The sequence below is a fragment of the Aptenodytes patagonicus genome, chromosome 8, assembly GCF_965638725.1.
Source record: "Aptenodytes patagonicus chromosome 8, bAptPat1.pri.cur, whole genome shotgun sequence".
Taxonomy (NCBI): domain Eukaryota; kingdom Metazoa; phylum Chordata; class Aves; order Sphenisciformes; family Spheniscidae; genus Aptenodytes; species Aptenodytes patagonicus.
Window position 1 is genome coordinate 3674069 of NC_134956.1, and position 21053 is coordinate 3695121.

The 21053-nt window shown below is 40.6% G+C and overlaps 1 protein-coding gene across 3 annotated transcripts in view; it reads right to left on the reverse strand.

Moving 5' to 3' along the window:
• Nucleotides 1-21053, reverse strand: part of SLC6A1 (solute carrier family 6 member 1) — a 63056-nt gene that overhangs the window by 15534 nt on the left and 26469 nt on the right. For all 3 annotated transcript variants that reach the window (XM_076346007.1, XM_076346008.1, XM_076346009.1), the window contains exons 2-6: nucleotides 4720-5160; nucleotides 3876-4007; nucleotides 2338-2438; nucleotides 681-790; nucleotides 429-561 (exon numbers count right to left, since the gene is read on the reverse strand). In XM_076346007.1, coding sequence (XP_076202122.1) covers nucleotides 429-561; nucleotides 681-790; nucleotides 2338-2438; nucleotides 3876-4007; nucleotides 4720-4954 — 711 coding nt within the window. In that variant the 5' untranslated portion in view covers nucleotides 4955-5160. The remainder of the gene's footprint in view (nucleotides 1-428; nucleotides 562-680; nucleotides 791-2337; nucleotides 2439-3875; nucleotides 4008-4719; nucleotides 5161-21053) is intronic.

Here is a 21053-nt window from a genome sequence, read left to right on the forward strand (position 1 = left end):
GAGTAACTCTTATATGCAATATAGATTCAACGCTTACTTACGTGTCTAAGTCCAGCAAGAGCTGTGCAATAAATGCATGCTTCTCACTGAAGCCAAAACACTGCATCCTCACCCTATTGCTATCCAAACTAGCTAGAATATTCATCCCAGAAACAAGCAGACATATTTTTAGGCAATTTTATACCTGGCAAAGCCAAGAAGTCTGTAAGTGAACATACCATCCAAGACTGTGGTCAGAGCTAGCTACAGAGGAGCCAGCTCTTTCAAAACCACGGTGCTGTATCAATTCAAGAAAGATAGAAATGAAATACTTCAGAGCTATTCCAGCAAAACTATCCCCAGTGCCTCTTACCTCAAGAATTTTCAGAATATTTGAGTAAAATGGGCATTTTTAATTGAAACATATTTACAGTACTTTTTAATCTTACCTTTCCGGTCCAGCCTACCCCCTTCCAGATACAAAAATACACCAGAATCCAGGCAATTGCTAGAGTAATTGCTAGCGGCCATCGGATTTGCCCTGGTTTTTCCAATCCATCAGTCATTTGGTGCATGTTGCGTCTAGAATAAGCCAACAGAATGGTGTATTTGACAACTAATTCAGAAGATAGTATATGAATGATTACAGGCTGATCCTTGCATATGCACAGGAATGATATAGAGAAAAATTATCAGCTTACTCCCAGAATTCGACCACGGCACTTGTCATGTTGGTGGTGTTTGCTAAGGTATAATTGGAGAAGCAGCGGTCAGTGTTCCATGGGTTCTCACAGTGTTTCCAAGGAAGAGTCTATTTAAGAAAGAGAGAGAGAAAAACCTAAACAGTCAAACATTTCTTACGTAGCATTACCTCAGGTATCTCTCTCTTTACTAGAAATGACAGTTGAGTGGAGAACTAATATACTTCGAGTTCTGCAGTGCACTCATCTCCCTGGGGTGCGTATCTGCCGCATAATAAAGATATGATGGTTATGGATCAGAGATTTCCATTTTACAGATACGCATTTTCTACATGTGTCCATTGCATTAATTTATCTTTCAGAAGTTCTGAGAAGCAGAACCTGTTTCCACATGATATCCATTAGAATGAATCTCATTTAGATACAACTTAGATATTCTTCTGATGGCCAATCTTGGAAAATCCTCGCACAGAAAATGTTGTGTCAGGGTACTGCATGTTTTAAATACAAAGATAAGAGGCTTCAAGGGAATGAGAAGTCAATATTCATCTAATATGGGCCAGTGCACCACTTCCAGACTATGACTGACCTTTCACATCAGTAACAAATCTGAGGATAATAAAAAAAGAAATGATCGTGTCACTCCCAGACAGTAATTAATGCAAATTTGGTCAAGGGACAATTCTTTAAAGCTGAGAACAAGCAAGCATGAACAAAATTTGTAGAAGAGACAACAATTGAACAATAATGCATTAATTATTGAGACTAATGTAAGAATGCTTCCTCAGATGGCCAAAACCCACAAATCAGTCAAGACCTACTCAGCTGATGAATCATCCTCGAGGGGAAAAAACAAGGCAGCTAAAAATAAAGTTAAAAGGAAAGAAAACACAGCGAAAATAACAACAATGAATGGAAGTTCAGAGCTAATCAAACCACAGACCTTCCATTCCATGGAATATTCTTTAATTCTTTAATTCCATGGGTTGTTATTTAATAAACCCCTCCACTATTAAAACACATTGCAATGATACTATTTCCCAAAGAACTAACATTTGTGTGGCTGCTATTGAAGAAAAAAAAAATCAGTTATACACTAGAATTTTTCTCAGGGGAATGACTGGCCTGCAGGCAACGGCAAAGGGGTGCTAGTACTCTCGTTAGCATTGCCAGGACAAGGAGTCCGAAGCCTGAGCATGACTTGCACCTGCCTGGCAGGTAAGCAGAGAAGCAAGCAGGCATGCTTGCAATTAAAGAGCAAGCAATTAAAACAGGTAATAGGTGAAACTAAAAGGGTACAGATGAAAGAGCTGTGGCTATGAAGAGTAAGATGAGGAAATTTAAACAAATCGGTAAGAAAGAGAAGCCTGTGGCTCCAAAACAACCTATTATTATGTTTCTCCACTGACATTCTTGGAACGGTATATTTTCCTCACAGTTTTCTGTTCTACATTTCTTGTGGAGAAAACAAAAATTTAAAAAAGGGTTTTTACAAAATAGTTTTCCTTTAGTAAGAAATGGCTTATCCTACTGATTTCTATGCATTTTGTGTTAACCTCACACTTTTACAGTGAGACAGATTAACCAGCCATCTATATATCACTTTGCTTTACATTCAACAAACGATTCCAACCCCCCCTCCAACACACACACTTACAGTGGTAAAGGAATTATACAGGTAGTATATGGCCCACGAAATAATCACAATGTAGTAAATATTTAGCCAAAAGGAAAGGACTGCAGCAGCTAGTCCCACACCTGTAAAGAAAACAAAAAGATACAAAAGAAGGTAACTTTTAGTAATGTCTGTACAAGTGTCAGTTGAAGAGCTGCAGTTCAGAAGGACAAATACAACATATAGGGCAGGTACCATTTACCAAAGTTTGTAGAAGCCGAGTTAAAATTTTAGAAGTACCATTATAAAAAGGTCATTAATTTGGGTGATAATTCAGTCATCCATAAATTTAATCTTAGTGTCCAGTTCTCTGTGTGTTGCAGTAAGCAGTCACACCTGCTGCTGCTGAGATTTTACAGGCATTTTTTACTTCTAGGGAAAAGAGCTAAATCAGCTCATTCTCTGAAAGAGCAGTCCCACAGAAACTTCTGGCAGGTGCACGCAAATTGAGTACGAGCTACAAGCCCGGCTAGCCATTTAGTACACTGATCAAAGTGCTTGGTGCTTAGCATAACGCTATTATGTCATCTCAGACTAAAGAAACGTCAGGGGTTCCACAATGAGAATGCCTTATCTTCCACTGCACATGGAGACTTCAGGGGTATTTTAAAATATTCAGGCTGGTGACAGTTGCCACGTGACACTCAACAGGAGGAAATGCTCAAAATAATCAGTATAATGCAAAGCAAGGTCTATACTTTGCATTGTGCCCCCTACCAACAGCAGTAACTTGAGCGAAGTTAAAATACTTTTCTGGGAGAAACATTTTTGTCTCTCTGGGTTTTCCCAATACAGAATTACTTAGAACAAAATCCACTCTAAACAAACATTTAGCTCACCCTATGCCAATTGTCAGTCCTACTGTGTGAAGTAATTTGTAACTTGGTGTGTTGAGTTGCTCCTCTACTGGTCCAGAAGTCAGCTCAGGAGCTCTTAAGTGTCAAAGGATTTGGGATTAGAGGGTGAAAAGCACAGTTTGTGAGGTTTGTAGGTCTATGCAGAATCTAGATTAAAACCTTGAGGTTCTAGCAATGAGAAACCTCAAACTAGCTAAAAATCTAAGTATGGTGTGAGCTTGTCTTAAGCAATTCAGCATGAAATTGTCATCTTGGAAGTGTCTGGCTTTTGAATTTCAGTACAGAACAACAGGAGATACAAACCTCTGTGACTTCAAACAGAAACACTGTTTACCAAATTGCTGTGAACAGAGTTCCATACCTGCTCAGACAACTATTGGTAGATTTAATATGCTATTTTGAACAGTCTTTATATGTTCCTAACAAAAAATAAAAGTTTTTGAAGTTCAAAAATAAGTTTGTTGAGATTCTAATGCCTAACTCTTGCTATATTTAATGGGGAATAAATAACACCCTAGCGTGTTTCAACATTGTCAGTTACACCTCAGAAAATTAGGGTTTAAGTAAAAATATGAAGGCATAAAGAAACATCCTTGCCCTGTCACTTTGTGCAACTTCTGCAACTTGGAAACAAATGGAAAATAATCCAAATTCATACTCTACCTTTGAACATTGGGGCAAGCTTCCACACTCCGAGGCCTCCTATAGATGTATACTGACCAAGGGAACACTCCAAAAGAAACAGTGGCACTCCAGCAAAAATTAAAGTAAGGAAATAGGGAATCAGGAACGCACCTAAAAAAGAAATAAGAAAAAGTCTGTTACAGCGGGGAAAAGCACAACTGAGTTTCCACTGTTTCTATCCCTATATGAAAAGAAACCCACATTTTTCTTCCTCTTAAGTGTAACTTTTCAAAAAAGTTAGTGGAAAGCACATGTACACTTCTGAACCAGTATCTCAAGAGGTGAAAATAAGGGGAAAAAATATATCTCCTCATCATTTAAATATTTTCTGTTTAAGTAAAAAGCTAAAATCCAAAAGACTGTGTATTTGTTGCCTTCATCTATCACAGGAGCATGCAGACAGCATAAAGGCTTTAACCAGAACTGGCTGCTTTCCAGCTGAAGTTACCCTTTCATGGTAAGCTCAGAGTCAGTATTACAAGCCGTATGCAATCCTCTCAAAAACTCAGTCCAAAGGAGAGGGCTCTGAAGGGTTGGAGGGCAACGTGCTTTAGTTCTGCTCTAATGCCTTATGGACTTTTAAAAGCACCTGCCAACTAGAAGTTAGAATAAACCCCAGAGCAGACCTCAAAGCAGAGCACCACACTCCAAAATGGCTCCAACCCTCCTGGACAAGTGTAAAGCAAAAAAAAACCCAAACCAAAAAACCACCTATACAGATGAAAAAGCTATTAAAACGAAGTTCTGTTTTACCGATAATTTTTATGGTGAATTTTAATATACAAATATGTCAGAGGTCGTAAGAATGAAACAGCAAACGTACCTCCACCATTCTTGCCACAAAGGTATGGAAATCGCCACACATTCCCTAAGCCAATGGCATAACCTACACAGGACATAAGAAAGTCAAATTTTCCTTTCCAAGTATCTCGGTCTGGAAGATCCGTCTTCTTCTTCTGCACTTTTACGACCAAGGTTTTAGGCTTGTCATTGGTGATTGAAGCATCAACTTCCGTGGAGATCTGTCCATCTGCCACCTTTGTCCCGTTCGTTGCCATGTCTCGGGGTTTCGCCGGGGAGGCTCTGGCGGCAGCCGGACGCGAGATTTCAGCACCAGTCCACGTGGACAGCAGCTTTGCGGCTCGCGGTTACCCCACCGGGCAGTCACGGCTTCGGCGGGCAAAGCACAACGACCCCCCGGCCCCCCGGGTGCCAGGACGGTTCGCGAGCTAGTCGGCAGTCCTGTGCCAGCTTCTGGATCGATCTGTAAAACACAGGATCACAGGATCCAGATTTGCTTCAGCAGTACTTTAGGCAACTTAAAAACGTACAGTCACCAGAGACCTCGCCGCCAAAAGAGCTTCGCAATGAGGGTGTCTCATCGAAGAGCTTGGCTCTGCCCGTTGGATTTTTTTCTTCGTGACTCAGTAGGAAGCAGAGCAGAACTAACATAGTCCCCCAAAACAATCTCCAAGCCACAGTTTACTCATTTTTTCCCCGATAGATCTCTTACGAGTCTACAGAAACAAAATAATTCTAAAATGCAGCACTGTATTGTACATAGCGTGCAGCCCAGATTTTTCATCTCTCTCTCTCTCCAAAAGATGAATCAGTAATGAGATCTCTATTTAACAGCCCAGTAAATAATACATGTAACAGCCCAGAACTTGGGCAATGAAACTATTCCATTTAATGGTTCTGCATTTCAAAAACTAAAAGGGAATTCCCATGATTGTAAAGTTCCTTTCTTTACAAGAAGTTGTGGCTATCAAGAAATAGCACTTGCCACCTTTAATAGTGAATTTAAAAAGTTATGAACAGCGTGCACTTATCTAAACCACCTTTCTCTAAAACACTCCCAAAGGAATTAAACAATAAACCAGATCAAGCAACAGGACTTAATCCTGGGTAATGATGTTAAGTTTTACATGAGGTTATAATTAGCTGTTAATATAAGACAAATGTTTCACTAAGCTTAAATTATAAACACTGTAAGACAACAGGCTGAATAATCACTCCTCAGTTTCTGTTTCCTACCGTGGGTTGCATTCTTGCACCTTTTCAAAACTCATTACTGGTACTATATAAATTTTCAAAATCTACATACATTATGAAAAGTGACCTGGGATATTTCAGGCAAGTCTGAAGTGCATGTAACTCCTGCAAACTTCCACAGCTCCACTTCAACTGGAAAAAACACAGTCAGCTAGTGTCTACTGTATGTCTACTGTATGCCCATTCATGATCAATTTATTGTCTAGTTCCTCTTACTAACTTCTTTTACCATACGCCAGCCACCAGCCCCCAAACCAGAGACTGCAGCAAATGAAACACTTGCCAGTGTGAAGACACACCTTATGGCAATGTTGGCAACATTGGCCATGAGGTCATGCAAAGATCAGCAATAACTGTATTTACAGATTTGTGTAAAAAAGATTGAGATTACTAGCCATTCACTTCTAATTGTAAATTATGTCAAAAGAAACATAAATACACATGTAAAGACTCTGCTATAAACAGTGCTTTTCTTCAGCTTTTCATTTCAGATCACTGCATGACTATAATGCTTATTACATGGCCACATCCAACAATTTAAAAAACCCACCAGTTTTCAGTTGGAAGCTGAAGAAGAATCAGCTGTAAGTATGCTGAGGTGAGGAGAGGAACAAGGATCATGCTTGTAACCTTCCTCTCTGTTCCACTTCAAGATGGGACTCAAAGAGGGAAATGCCATCTATGTACCTTCACGTCCTCACAAGTCCTTCTGTGTAGAGATATCTCCCCTTCATAAAACTGTGGACTTAATTTTCCATATTTCAATGCAAGCCTGTCCAATTTTGTGTACCAATAAACATCATTTCTGGCTGTAGTCAGAAGTTTGAGCAGTTCAGGTAATGCATTTCCTTATGCACAAGGAAATACAGGTCACCGTGTCGGCAAAATGGGGCTCCTGTTCTGAGGCTGGATCGAGATCACGTTGAAACTTTGACCTCCCCACCTAGACGTTTGTGAATTTATGGTGCAGACAGCTCCAAGAGTGCACTAACAAACGTGCAGTTTGCCAGCACCACCTACTGATGAAGATACAGAACTGAAAGTGTTTCTTTTTAGCCAACACAGGCTGTACGACGTTAAGGATCATCAGGGTGTTCTAGTACTTTTACAAACAGGTCCTGTACTAGATTAGATTTTGTTGTTGTTGTTGTTGTAATTTACATTTGGCCGGTGCTTTATCATCGGCAGGAGCGTCCAAGTACTGGAAGAGGCTGAGTGTGTTGAGGATGGGTGGAAAAAGAAACCCAAACCAACATAAAACCCCCCAAATAAACCAACGCTACATAGAAAGATATATATGTATGTATATCTCGTTTGGCTCATAATGAGGGAGAAGCTCATCCTCACAGCTGGTACTCCAGGAAAGGATCTGTGCTGAATCTCAGAACCGAACAACCAAGCCAATAGGAACGTGGATTCACCCCCACATACCTACAAACAGGCTCTGCAGGTGAGTGCTGGGCATAGAGCCTGCCCTTGCTCTTCCAGCCCGATCAGACTCTGGAGACTTCTGGGTATGCATTAAAGCCTCTATTGAATAACGCGAGTAATTTAGTTCAGTGTAAGAGTCCATGGAAAAAAAAAAACGGAGGGTTAGTTAGAAAATCTTCATGAATAAAGCGGAGAACCTGGGATTTTGTGAGTCCTCCTGGACGAAAGTGCCCAGACCTGTTTCGATACTACTGTAATGCTGAATGTAAGGCTGAAACTTCACAAGACACGCCGGCAAGTGTGCACACGTCTATGTCGAGGGTGAGAGGGGTTTGGCAGGCAGCCTGGTACTTTTAATATTAAAAGAGATTGAAAGCCGTAGTTCAAACAATCACACGTGGAGATGTGCTTAACTTTCTTGTACAGCACAACCTTTGGCGTACATCCCATTGCACACACTACAAGTATTCAGCAACCTCGGGCAGTGGCAAGCCCAAAGACTCAGCAGAGGCTTGTTTTGAGAGGATGGAGGTGGGGACTGACCAGTTTGCATCTGTCCTGCCCTACTGCTGCTGATGCCGTTATTCTATTTGGAGACCATGCTGGAGATTTTACTGTCGGTGGTGTCAGTGCACAGACATTTGTGCATATATGGTGATACAGCAACTCAGCATCAGACAATGAAAAAATGCTTTCATTCCATAGGCTTGAAAGTAGGGGTTTTTCCATGCTATGAAAAATAATTTTCCCCAAGCCTAAGAAATAATAATAATAAATTACAGCAATAGAGCTAGCCCTTAACCTCCAATCCACACTCTTCATATACAGTAGTACTTCAAAAACTATGACTTACGTACAACAATCTAGAAGAACTGGAGATACAGAAGTAAAGATACTTGGTACATGCTCTCTAATCTGATTAGGCGATATCCCACAGCACTGGGATTTAAATTTAAAATTGGTCTGACATGGAATGGGACAGAAAGACATTTATGTAAGCTCTGTGGGTTGGCTTGGGCAAAATGAAATACAAATTGTAGCTGTCAGCCAGCAGAGCACGTACGACACTTGCTATGCAATGTTATGCTTTGTGGGAAGAAGATGGAGAGATCTTTTAAATAAGTCGGTCTTTGCTCCCCCAGTTCCTTCATGCCAACACTGAGTGTGCTAGGAAGGGCACAGCAGCTTCCCACCACATTCTTCAGTGCACAATAGAGCTTCCTTGACTTCAGTTACTAGGGTTGCTCAGCCAAGAGGAGAAAGCCCTCTAAAACAGGGTTTTGGATACCATCTGGTTGTCCCGCATCACTACCACATTAGAGAAGAATGACTTGAGAGAGCCAAGCGCACATAGCAGCCAAGGTAATAAGCCCAGCCAGGGAAACTGGAACAAAGAGAGTGCCACTTAATTAATAAAAGCATTTTTCTCTCTCCTGGTCTGCATAAAAGTGGATTTGAAGAGTTTAGAACTGTCTGCATAAAATGAAAGTGAACAGCAATATTACTATCATCTTTCACAAGTGATATCAAAAGGCAATGAAGAACAGTTCAGAAGCACACACAGTCAGCAGGAAACCCCAGTTCCTTTAAATGATGAACCTCTGTTATGTTCAAAGTTCATTACTCCCTCCCTAGAGTGCAGCAGCTCCAAGGGCTCCACACAAGGCAAGACTACAGCAGTTGCATTCAAGAAATGCTGAAGAAATACTGTTATGTAAAATGCCACATCGGCTTCATAAAACTTTGAAGGTATTACTCCTCTAGCCTGAGTGGGACTCCAGTTGAGCCCACTGTGACCACGGGTTATTTGCACTTAGGATTCCATTTCTATTGGGCAATCAAGTCAAGAGAACGCCATGCATATGCTAAGTTTCATAGCAAAATATATATCCCATGTCAGCAGTGTCCTGGAGTGTATGAAATGGTATTGAAATATAGAAAGTGTAGAAAGAGGACTGCTGAGCTCATTGGACTTCCATTCTGAGGTGTCCACAAGGACAGCTTTGTTTTATTATTCTTTTATAGGAGAGATACTGTTTGGAAGTAGTAAGCAAAATACTGTGCACATAGTGCACACCAGGTGATATCACACATGCTGTTCTACCACATATATATAGCAGAAACCCATATGCATCAAAGAACGCTGCTACTAACTTTTCCTACTGGTACTTCAGATCTCTTGTGAAAAATCTGGCCCAGTTACGTGGACTTCCACAAAGTGTTCATTTTGATTCAATACTTTCTGCAATGCTCACTGGCTCAACCAGCAATCATGCTACCTTTGGTTTCTTAATGGGAGGAGAATTTTCCTTTATGTACAATTGCTAAATTGCATATTGAAACAGACCACCTAAAGGAAAAAAAACCCAACAAAAAACCAACTAAGAAAACAACCTAGAAAGTGACAAAACAGACTAATTCCTTTTCTTTTGGTTCACCTCTTCTGAACTTCCTTGTAGTCTCTGCTGTTCACGAAAAGCCATCACAATTTTCAGAAGTGTTTCATAGTGCTTGTCCCTGTTTCATTTCTTAAGATGGGTATGAGGAATCTGGCATCACTGTGACAAAATCAGTCCTTAGTTGCACCTGCACCAGCATCTGATTCCCCAGCTGAGTTCTCCATCGAGCTCTGGCAAACCACACTGAGCAAATGGAAACTGAAGCTGACTTGATCTTTTGCAATATGAAATAATAGCAGCAGCAAGAATGATCAGAGGCAAGACAAATGTGCGCAGGAAAAGCATCACTATTCCAGAAGACGAACTACAGACAATTTTATTTTCACCACAAAAAGGAGCAAAAGCTAAATACCACTGTCCATATTTTCACTTTGATTTTACCTAAAGGAATTACAAAGGGTTTAGGTTTTGTGCAAATACCTGTTTGTGGAAAAGCTTGGTAGCAACAGGGCCTTATCCGAAAAATACTGTTAGATTGTAGGGGAATTTAATGGCATGAGCCTTTCTGTAATGGTTTTCTTGTGTTTAGCTTGCATAAACTAAATAGTGGCTGTCAATATTTTTACTGCCTAGTAAAACATCACATGATTTCACCCAAATTTCCATGTCTAGTCAGTGAAGCACATTAGGTGATCCAAAGATAATATAGCAACAAAGGAAGGACCTTAGCTAGATCTTAGTACTTCTCAAGTTGGCCCAAAACACAGAGTTGTATGTAGTATCTAAATTAGATTGGTTGCTTGTCCGTAGCAGCTTGATATTTTCAAGTTAAAAGCTTCCTTTTTCCCTATACAAGTCCACGTTTTGCCTTTAACATAATCTTCCTTCTGATTAAAAAAAAATAAAATCAGATATACAGGAGTAAGAGTGTCACAGATCTAAGCATCTGTCTGCTTAAATTTGAACAGCCAGCTACATTTCTTTCAACATTGACAACAGCAGCACTTGCAGAAGGAAATCTAAATTACACATCCTCTGAACATCTGGTTTTATGAGCCATACGTAGACATTCTATGCATCTCTCTACTCTTTCTTCTTAACTATTTATACACCATATATTTACTTTGCTGAGGTATTTTGGAAAGCTATGCATGCTTAAATATAGAATGGTAATCCACAAAAGCTGCCGCATCTGCAGGTGGTGTAAACTGATGTATCACTGTCAGCTGAGAGAAAGTGAGCTGTGTGCTGGAAAAATCTTTAGAAGGTATATAAAAGCATAAAAGATGCATTAAAAACTTACACGCTGCACTACAAAGATCTTACTTTATGAACGGTACTCTGTTTTGGTTGGGAAAAAAAATGTATGAATGGTTGGTTGAACAGAGGATTATGAAACAAGCTTCAGTAAGATGTACTTATGGTGTATTTCAGAGGCCTACAAACATGTTCTGCACACCAACATTCCTCCTCCACCCCCACAGTCACCTCCGCTTCAAAAAAGTTACCCAAAAGTGCTGCTTGGACTGGAGGGTTTTTAATACAGTACCACAACTAAAACTAAATATTGCCACATCACTTATTTGATGTGACAAGTATAGTCATTCCAGTAACAAGAGGCAGGGCTGGCCAAAAAACGTGGCTTTGATCAAATCAGTAAGAAAGTATCTAAAAGAATACATTTAAAGAAAGGACTTTTGAATGCTTTTAAGCAGGTAAAGATTGGTCAAGTTTGCATCTTGCAGTGGGATCCAACATGGCATTCGCTGAATTTTTTCTTGGCGCTGGGACATGCATAGTGACATGCTCTTATGTGACTTCTCTGATGTCTAATACAAGCTTGTACAATGCAACTTTTCAGGAAATGGATTAACTTTCATCTCTTGCCTCTAATTGATTTCATGAAGCTTATAAATAGAAGTCTTTAAGATGTTAGGTTCTTCTCTGTCAAATATGGCTGACCCTGATCAACAGTTTCAGAAGTTATTGGGAGCAAAGCAGCAGGCAACAGGCTGTCAAATGATTGCATACGCCTTGCCTCCTTGAAGAAGTCGGATGACACAACAGATGCAAACTGTAGGTTTACAATATCTTAAGTACCACTAAAATATCAATCTCTCACACCTCAGACTAGAACACATGCCGGGAAGGCATCAGTTTGGGGGGAAGGGGAAATGGGATGGAAGTGGTAGAAGCTTCATTCCCTTGCCCATTTGTAAACATTTACAGATAGAATTCGCCCATACTGAAGAAACACACTGACACCTAGTCCTTCAGGCTCTAAGATGTGACAGGAAAACTCATCTGCTTGCTCCCAGTTCTAGCTACCCTTAAAGGAACAAATTTTCTCTCTAGCTACCCAGTAGAGCCAGCAAGTGAAGGAATGAAATAAAAGTTTCCTAAAAATATTCTGTCTTGCCTCTCCTTTAGGTGTGCCAGCATTTCTATAGCACTTATCTGTCTCTCATAGGATGCACAAGTTGTCACAAGAAGCCAAAGCAGTGATAAGGATGGCATGTGTAACTATGGCTTGAAGACAAGTCACACCACCACCAAAAAGGAAAACCAGCAACTTTTCAATTTTGCAGTCTTCACATGCAAGAATAATTCAGTACTTCAGAAACAAAGATGAAACATCTTTGCTGCCAAAGCTGCCAAACAACATCACCAGAACTGCTCACATTTCTGTGGCATACAGAGATCCCTTCTGAGATACCTGCATACTTTTGAGCCCAAACCACAAGCATTTACTTCCTAAGTCCAGCTTCAGTTCAGTAATGAGACTTAAATTCAGCTTGTGTAGTGCACAGAGCTCTCCTGGTATGAAATTCGCTCTTGATGTAAAAGATACGAAGGTCTAACTTGCAGAAAGAGCTTGTCTCTTATGCAGTATTGCTATCAGGACATATTATGGTCAGATCCTTAAATAAATATTTATCACTTAACCCTCTGCAAGAATGTTTCATAGTTCTTTTTAAAAAAGTTACTAGCAAAGGTATACCTTTGCAATTATAAGGGATTCTGTAATTATCCAGAAAAATCCACAATAAAGTACAAAAAAGAGAAACAAACAAACGCAAGTTGCAAAGTCATGAAAAGTGCTGGCCATAGAGCCCGTAGTAAGGTTATGTTTGAAAGACAATGAGTTTTGTTCTTATTGTTAACATCAGAGTAAAGATAAAGCAAAACACACTTGCACTACAAGTGCAAAATTATCCTGACAATCTCGGGAGACTGCTTGAAGCCTGTTTCAAAAATGGCAATATTTTCTTATAAGCCCGTAATGATTTTCCCATCTGGACCGTGTATCATTTTTATTTAAAATAGACAATTGATCATGGAGGGAGATGCAAGGAGAGAGAAACTTTTTCCACTCATGATAGAATTATGTCAAAACTGAGTAACTGATAATCAGTCTTTTACAAGGCTTTTATACTGACTAACGTTACTTCCCAATCAATCCTGGTGATTTTAATGAGGCTGTGGGTAGTTATACATTATTTGAGTATATTATTGTTCAGCTCACATTAGCACAAACTGCCCCTACTACTCTATATTTACAGATAAAAAAATTTCTGGGCCAAACTTTGAATAGATTTCTAGCAATTTACAACAGAACCAAACGGCCCTTACAATGTGGGGTACCTACTTGCTTAGACACTTTGGTGATTCCTACCTTATCGAATATGGTGTTTTCTTTGTTGTTTCCATTGTTGTATTTCTATTGCAATAAAGTCTTTGTCACAATTTCTATTATTAGCTTCTAGACTGACTACTGCAACAAAATACAACAATTACACTCTACTGCAACCACACATCTACTTCTAGCTTCACCACAGTTAGATATTCAGTAAGACTTGCTCTAGGAGAAGCTGTCTAGCTAAGGACAGCATTCCCATACTTGGCTGGACTCTTGTCTACTGATTGTACTCCCATCCTTCTGAAGTTTTATAGAGCAGGGTAATAATCTAAGTTACTGCTGTATAAAAATGGGTTTGCCCATTGTTCTTCACGTGAGTTGCGTATCATTCTTTAGCCCTAATTGGTATTAATAAGCATCTGTGTTGTGCAAACCCAAAGGCCTTCCCTCAGAGCCCACACTGGTTTTCAGTGTAGAAAATGCAACTGCTAGGGAACATGGAGAGGTTCAAAAAAGGTCACGACTGGTGACAGTCAGCATCCTGGTTGATGCTAAGACAGGTTCCAGTATCCCCTTGCTGACACCCAGGAAATAACCCAACATACCAGGTCCCTCTCGGCCACAGAAGCAAGCCAAATACAAGTTCAGTGGAGCACTGGATTTACTGTCCTGCTCCGAACTGCAGAAATCAAACACAGTCCTGACTTACAGGTACTGCCAATCACCTGATTTGCTCCCCTGACATACCCCTTTCTCCCATCCACCCCTCTCCCCTTTACCACCCTCATCTCCTCCCAGGCAAACAGCCTGCCCATCTACCTTTTCCCCACTGGCCCCTGTTCTGCACCCTTATTTGGCATTTGTGATACAACAGTTCCTGCCTCGGCCAGAGCAGTTCCGCCGAGCTGCTGCAGGCAGGAGTTGGGCAGTTCTGACTTCCTGCCCTAAAGGCATTGAGCTTCTGCTGGCTCGCAGTTGCACAAACACGAGACCTTGGAGACACACCAACGCAGGAAGCCACGACAGAAAAAGGGAGCAGCAAGTGCAACAGAAAGGCAAAGTAATTTGCCCAAGCAGTAGGCTGGGGCAGAATTTAGAGCAGTTTCCTTGAGTGCCAGTGCAATCCCCTAACCTTCAATAATAATATTGCTACACTTTTCTAATAGCTTCTTTTTATTTCCAGCATGTACAAATGATTAGGTATGAAAGATTGTTTGCCTTGTGAAGGCAAATAAAGGCTCCAGAAAAGATCACAGCCTCCTTCTACACAAGGGGGGGGGGGGGATCAAACAAACAACTCGGTATAAGTAACTGGAGGTAGTGTTTGTTACTCATTTTTTACCAATCGGGTAAGTTGTGTGTTATTTCTCTTCCCAAAGAAGAGAACACCCTGATATGCTATGGCCACATTTGCTGGCAGGTAGCCATCTCTAGGTAGCCTAGAGACGGAGGAGGTGGTCCTGCAGCATTTCTGGAAGGGTGTCACTGTGTGAGTTGGACCGGAGCATGGCAGCACGCCTCTCAGTGAGACTAGAGAGCTGCTTGAACTGCTCCTTTAAAGGTGGCTAGGGGTCTGCAGTCTGCACAGGCTGGTGGGCACAGGAGGGAAGAACTAACTGTATGAAACTGGTCTACCAGGCCAGTGCCCCTTAGCTCAGGCCAAATCTGCCATAGCCAGTCCTGGGGCAGCCATCAGATTAGGGTTACTAACGTTGTTAGAAGCCTATGAAAACTGGCACACTGCCTAATTCATCAGGAGCTGCCATATCCCCGAAGACCTACATATTTCCTTTGGTGAAAACATGATGTGAAAACATGATATAAACCGCTCCGCCTTCCTTCTCTTATGTGCTGATCGAGTCTCCTGGGATTTTGGTTTGTTTGAGGTCCGTAAGCATCTCTCATTTGTCACTGTGTAAATTTTTTTTTTTTTTTTTTAAGTGCTATTGTTTTGGGCAAGAGTAGTTAGAAACACATTGCTCCACATGTCAGAATACATCAGAAAGAGCATCATTCCACTCTGAAGTTTCCCATATTTAGTACAGGCACTGACTATTGATCAACCACCTGCGAATGACTCCTGTTTTGAATCAACACTCACAAAGTTGGGCTGCTACAAGCAGCCTACTGTTGAAGGGGGGAGCTGCAGCAAAGGCAACGCTACCTATGGCAAGCTGTATGCCCTGACCAAGCTTCCAAAGCCAAAATTCGCAGAATCTGATCCAAACACCCAGAATTTCACTAAGTGCACGGTGTTCCTCAACCTATAATTTCCCATGTAATTCCCAGTACCCAATCACACCAAATTTAGACCAGATACTGTCTTAACATGGATATCTAATCTGAAAAAGCTGTTGTTAACTCTTAACGGTTGAAAAGGCGTATCGTCACCAGTGGAGGGAGGGGAGAGAGAGAAATAAAATGTAAACAGTGTTTACAATTCTTTTTATTAGCCTTTAAAAAAATACACAAGTTTCAATTTCATGCTTCACTATGAAGCCAAAGGACAAGAAAAACAATTTCTGTAAAATGATGATGAAGAAAACTTAAAGTCACAAAATGTCAAAAGCTGTGGTTTAATAAAAACAAGAGTTTGGGCAACAAAAATACTGCATTTTTGTGCTGGATGTTTCCCTTGGTTTAATGTACTCCTTCTGCCACCTCCAGTTCCTAAATTTGGGGATATTTGGGTTTGTCTTAAATCCGAAAACACTGCCTAAAAGTGCCATGGCCAACTTATTCTTCACAAGGTGACATCTTGGCATATCTGAGAGAGATTTTCTCTGTGTGACCGGGCAAGTCGCTTTGGATGACATCCAGAGTGGGACGCTGTCTAAAGCTGAGAGACCCACCCCACAGACAGGATCCACAAAGCTCCATGCATCAGACTCAGGGCTAGAAATACATTTTGACAAACAGAGACGTAATGGTCCACACTTAGAGGCTGGGTATGCCATCTTCACGCAAGTCAAGCTTCCTTCAATTTGTATCACTTTACTGCAACTCACTCCCCCCCCCCCCCCCCCCCAACTCCCACAAAACCCCTTATCCAATTTTAGCAGCCATACATGAACCTCCCCAAGCCTGGTGGAGAGGAGGCAGCTATGGCAGATGCTCTGTTTCCTAGTTTACAAGCCTATTGACTGACAATAGCAGCTGTCAACACTGCTAATTCCAAGCGATTCTAATTTTGGTGCTGCCTCTACATTTTAGATCATGGCTTATTTTAAATAGCTCTATTTTCTGAATAAGAAAAGACTTTACATTTGTGATTCTTACATGCAGTTATCATATACTCCAAACCAAACAAAAAAAGACCACAGGCACATGCACATGTTAATACAGTTAAGCCTCTTTCAGCAGAAACTAGAAGAAACATACCCTTTTGGAGGGGGGTGCAGAAGAGAGAGAAAGAAAAGCCCTGAATCTGAGGTTACCCTTTTCAGATACAGCTCCAAGCTAAAGCCACATTTTCTTTCTGTTCTATTTTCTTTGATCCTCAAACTTAAATCCAAACCTTTCAGTTTAAATGGGATTTCATTCTGAACTAAAAGCAGTTTAAATAGAAACAAGAAATTCTCCCCTCTCCCCTCCTGCCAAATCATGAATTTGAAGCTGCAAGGTGTCTAGCAAATCTATAAAACTTTCTGGCTTGAAGCGATAAGGACAAACAATCAGGAAACTCACTCTGAAGGTAGGAGATAAGTGGAACAATTTGCTTGCATTTCACTTAAAAGAAAAAGAAAAAAAAAAGCTCAAGATAAATTTCAGAATTTTGCAAGTGGTCAATATATGAAAATCAGTCATTATTGGTTTTAACCGATGGCTCAACTGCCTTACAATACCAACGGGGCAAGGTTTCACTCCTGTCCCGAATGATTTTAAAGCTACATTGAAAGCCTGTCTCAAGACAAGCAGTGGTCAGGTTCTGCTCTAAAAAGTTGGCATCACTCTGTACAAAACACAAATGCATTCTGCGTATTTTGCAGCTATGTATCTAAGCCCTAGTTCCCTTAACTAGTTCAGCAGCATCTCAGACTCAACTTTCTGTAACTAAATCTCCTTTAAGGGATACAAATCTTCCTTTATGTTCTCCATACACTCCTGGTAGCAAGTCTTCCACACGTGACAATGGGGCTCATATTTGCACTTGGCAAGGTGCCAAGCCTGAGGCTCTGTGTGCAGCCCCTACTCATACACGTTTCTTGTGCATCTTGCTGGCACTTCGGCTGCAGGTCCTGGCCTGAGAGAACTCAGGACCCCTTGGTCGAGGGATCCCTTGGTCTAGGGCAGTCATACCTGTGCAGTGCGGCATTTTATTTATATGGCTAATAATGTACCCAGGCATTTTCTACCTTCTGACTACAGTGATGATTCTAAACAGCTTTTAGCATAGTATTATTTAGAACACATCAAAATGTAGTACAAAGGTTTCCAGTGTGGAGGGCATGGGCATTGTAAACCAATCACTATAATTTTGGTTTTACCTGTCTCTAGCTTTCTAGCTACTAAGCAGCTTCAAAGCTTTGCTGCTTTGGTCAAAATAAACAGATTGAACAAATTCCTTAGGCATCTCCTGTAATACCCACTAATATCTCTTCTTGTTTGGGACCATTAAGAATGGCTAGCTCTCACACAAAGTAATTCATTTTAATATAAGACAAACCATCCACTTTACTTACTGCAGTACAAACATAGACTAAGAGTTTTCTGCCTCATTAAGGAATTGGTTTGTTGGTTGTGGGGTTTGGTTTTTGGATTTTTCTGGTTGTTTTGTTGTTGGTTTTGTGTTTTGGGTTTGTTTTTTGTTGTTGGTTTTTGGTTTTGGGGTTGTTTTCTTTTGTTTTTTAAACACGCATTTATTTACAGCAAACTTACCAGAAGACATCCATGTACCAACACTGACATTACTCATAACTGAAAGCCAACCGATAGGGTCATGAAGCCAGATAACACCAAATGTTGGTTTCTGTCATGAATCAAAGCCTGCTACTTTTATCAAAAAAAAAGATAAGACACTATCTGGTGAACATCAACACATCAAGGAGAACACAACACAATTTGGAACCAAAGGCTAATGCTGTAATCTGAAAACCACAGTCAATATTTGGGACAATTTTCCCCTCAAAGTCTGTGCCCCAGAACTAGTGCTTGCCAGTTCTGGAAGACCTCTGTCAGTGACGCTGATGGTCCAGTAGTTAATTGGGATAATTAAGCTGATCAGGAGTCCAGACCAACAAGCAGGAAAAGTAGAAAACCTGCAAGTCCCAGACAAACTATGCCATCTGCGTAAGTTAAGTGCCAGGTTTCTTGTTCACAAGGACCAGGCAAATAGGCTGTTTCTGGAGACAGCGGAGGTGCTTGAGAAACCTTGTTAGTCATATGTCAGGCCTTGTCAAAAAGAAAGTGTTAAATCTTCAGTGTCAACCCACTGACCGTTTCTGTTCGAAGAGGACAGCTGTTCATTCAAAGGCAGAAACTTAATTACTTAGTATCAGTCACTACAAGACACAATTTTCCTTGATCTCAAGGGGCTTATTTTTCAGTATAAAGTCCAAGCTGGAGTCTTAGAAGGCAAACACCTTTCTCGAGGATGCAAAGGAGAGGGTTGTCTTTTTTTCCCCCCATTTCTTTGAATAGTAAGCCACCTGAGCGAAAATATTATATATGGGAGATATGATTTTGCTCATTTTTCCCTGGAGAAGATTAGGTTAAGCTTGCCCTTTTGTAAAGGTACACAGTTCATCAGGAAGAAGTTTAAAAAGGAAAAGTGTGTTTTCATATCAGGTAAGAGTGCACATGTGGCTTACCTTGTTCTCAAAATGGATGAGCCTGCACCAATCTGCAAGATTGCCAGCTTTATTTCCATCTGCCTCACCTGAACAATAGCACATCAGAAAACATTTTTCCAGATCCGCACTTGGGGATTTGAACATTCATACTGATACCACTTTAATCCCATTTCACCGTCTAGAAAAAAACCCAGTTATATGTATTCAATTATGTCAGACAAAACCTTATTTGCTGCAGCAAATAATCTGGTATGGTTTTTTTCCCCTTTTTGGAAACTGCTCTTTCTCCCCCTCAGACTTTTACAGCCTTGCAATTGCAAGGTTTGTGGCACTTGCCAAGGGTGAAGGAATCTAATTTGCTAATTCAATCATCATTTGCAAACTAATGACTGCAAGCATGTATAAAAACGACATTAAAATATCTGGAAAACAGGCTATGTTGATGAATACATTCTCAGAGTAAATAAAAGCACCTTTCAACTGAAGCATTTAAAGTCTGTGCATATTTCTCGTTGAAGAATTTAGTCTCTTCTGGACAACAGCTCTATTATTAATGAAATTAACAGTAATAAAACCACAGCTCAAATCTCCTCCCCTAGCTGGACTGCTTCAAGAACTCCAGCTGGAGCCTAACTTTTGGTTGAAGGCAGCAATCACTCAAGCCCCCCCTTACAACAGGAGGAGTAATAAGCCATCTACTTCTCAACCAGTGGAGTCTGCTTCAGATTCGCCCACGAAACCACATTTTTTAGTGTTTCTCTTTAAAATTACTTAAATCCCAACACAGAGAAAAGCACATATGTGGATGAGACGTGTTTGTAAGGGAAACAAACAAACAAAAAACCCCGATGTGACCCAACAGCAACAGTTATATAGTATTCAATTCTGTGTTTTAACATTGCTTTGGGTCAGATCTGTAACTGATATTTAAGCCCACAACCCTCCAAAATCAGCAAGAATCCAGTTTCAGGTGTGATCCTTAAGCACATCTGGAAATCCCACTCTTGACCACCTGTAAAATATGCCTGTCACCAAGCTCTGCTCTGAGCTGGCCGAGAGGATCTTCACTGGAAAAAGCCATGCATACATACACTACAGAGCACATTTCTGGCATTCAAGTATTAACAAATGACCCCTATTTTCAATGTGTCCAAATTAGATTATTGTGCCAGAATTTCTCAAGTGGAGATCTGGGAAAAGTGTCCGCAGGCAATCACAGATGCAATAATACCCTCTCTTAATTTATTTGAGAAAACAGCCTGAAAATTGGGACAGTCATATTTTCTTGCCAATCAAGAAAACCTGTATTCTCAGCTGCTTATGGATAATAGATGAGCAATGTTATTCATCAGCATGCTTCCAGTCTCCCAATGTTATTTAGGATGGATTAGCATCTATTCCTCTGCTGCCACACCATAGTACATGTTCTACTCCATGCTCTTCCCTTCAAAGATTTCACTTAATCCTCCCACAGGGGCTCCTCAGGATCGATGCATTCTACTTCAATTAGTATCTGCCCAGACAACCCTTCAAAGCAGGAGCAGATTTCTAGGTAAACACGGGGAACGGATCTTAGAAAAAGATGTATTTTCACACTGGAACAAGTTAGGGAAATATTGATCTTGCATGATGCCTATGAGTTCTCTCACCAGCAATAATTCCTTGCTGTTAGAATGTTACATGTAACAGCTTTTAAACATTAAAAATCAATATAGGATCATTTGTCTATTTTACAGCAATTATAAACTGAGACTCAGAAAGCTGAAATGGCCACAGCCATCTAACAGGAACTGATTAACCTGGAATTGGAACCTAGTCCTCTTCACGAAGACCGTATCTC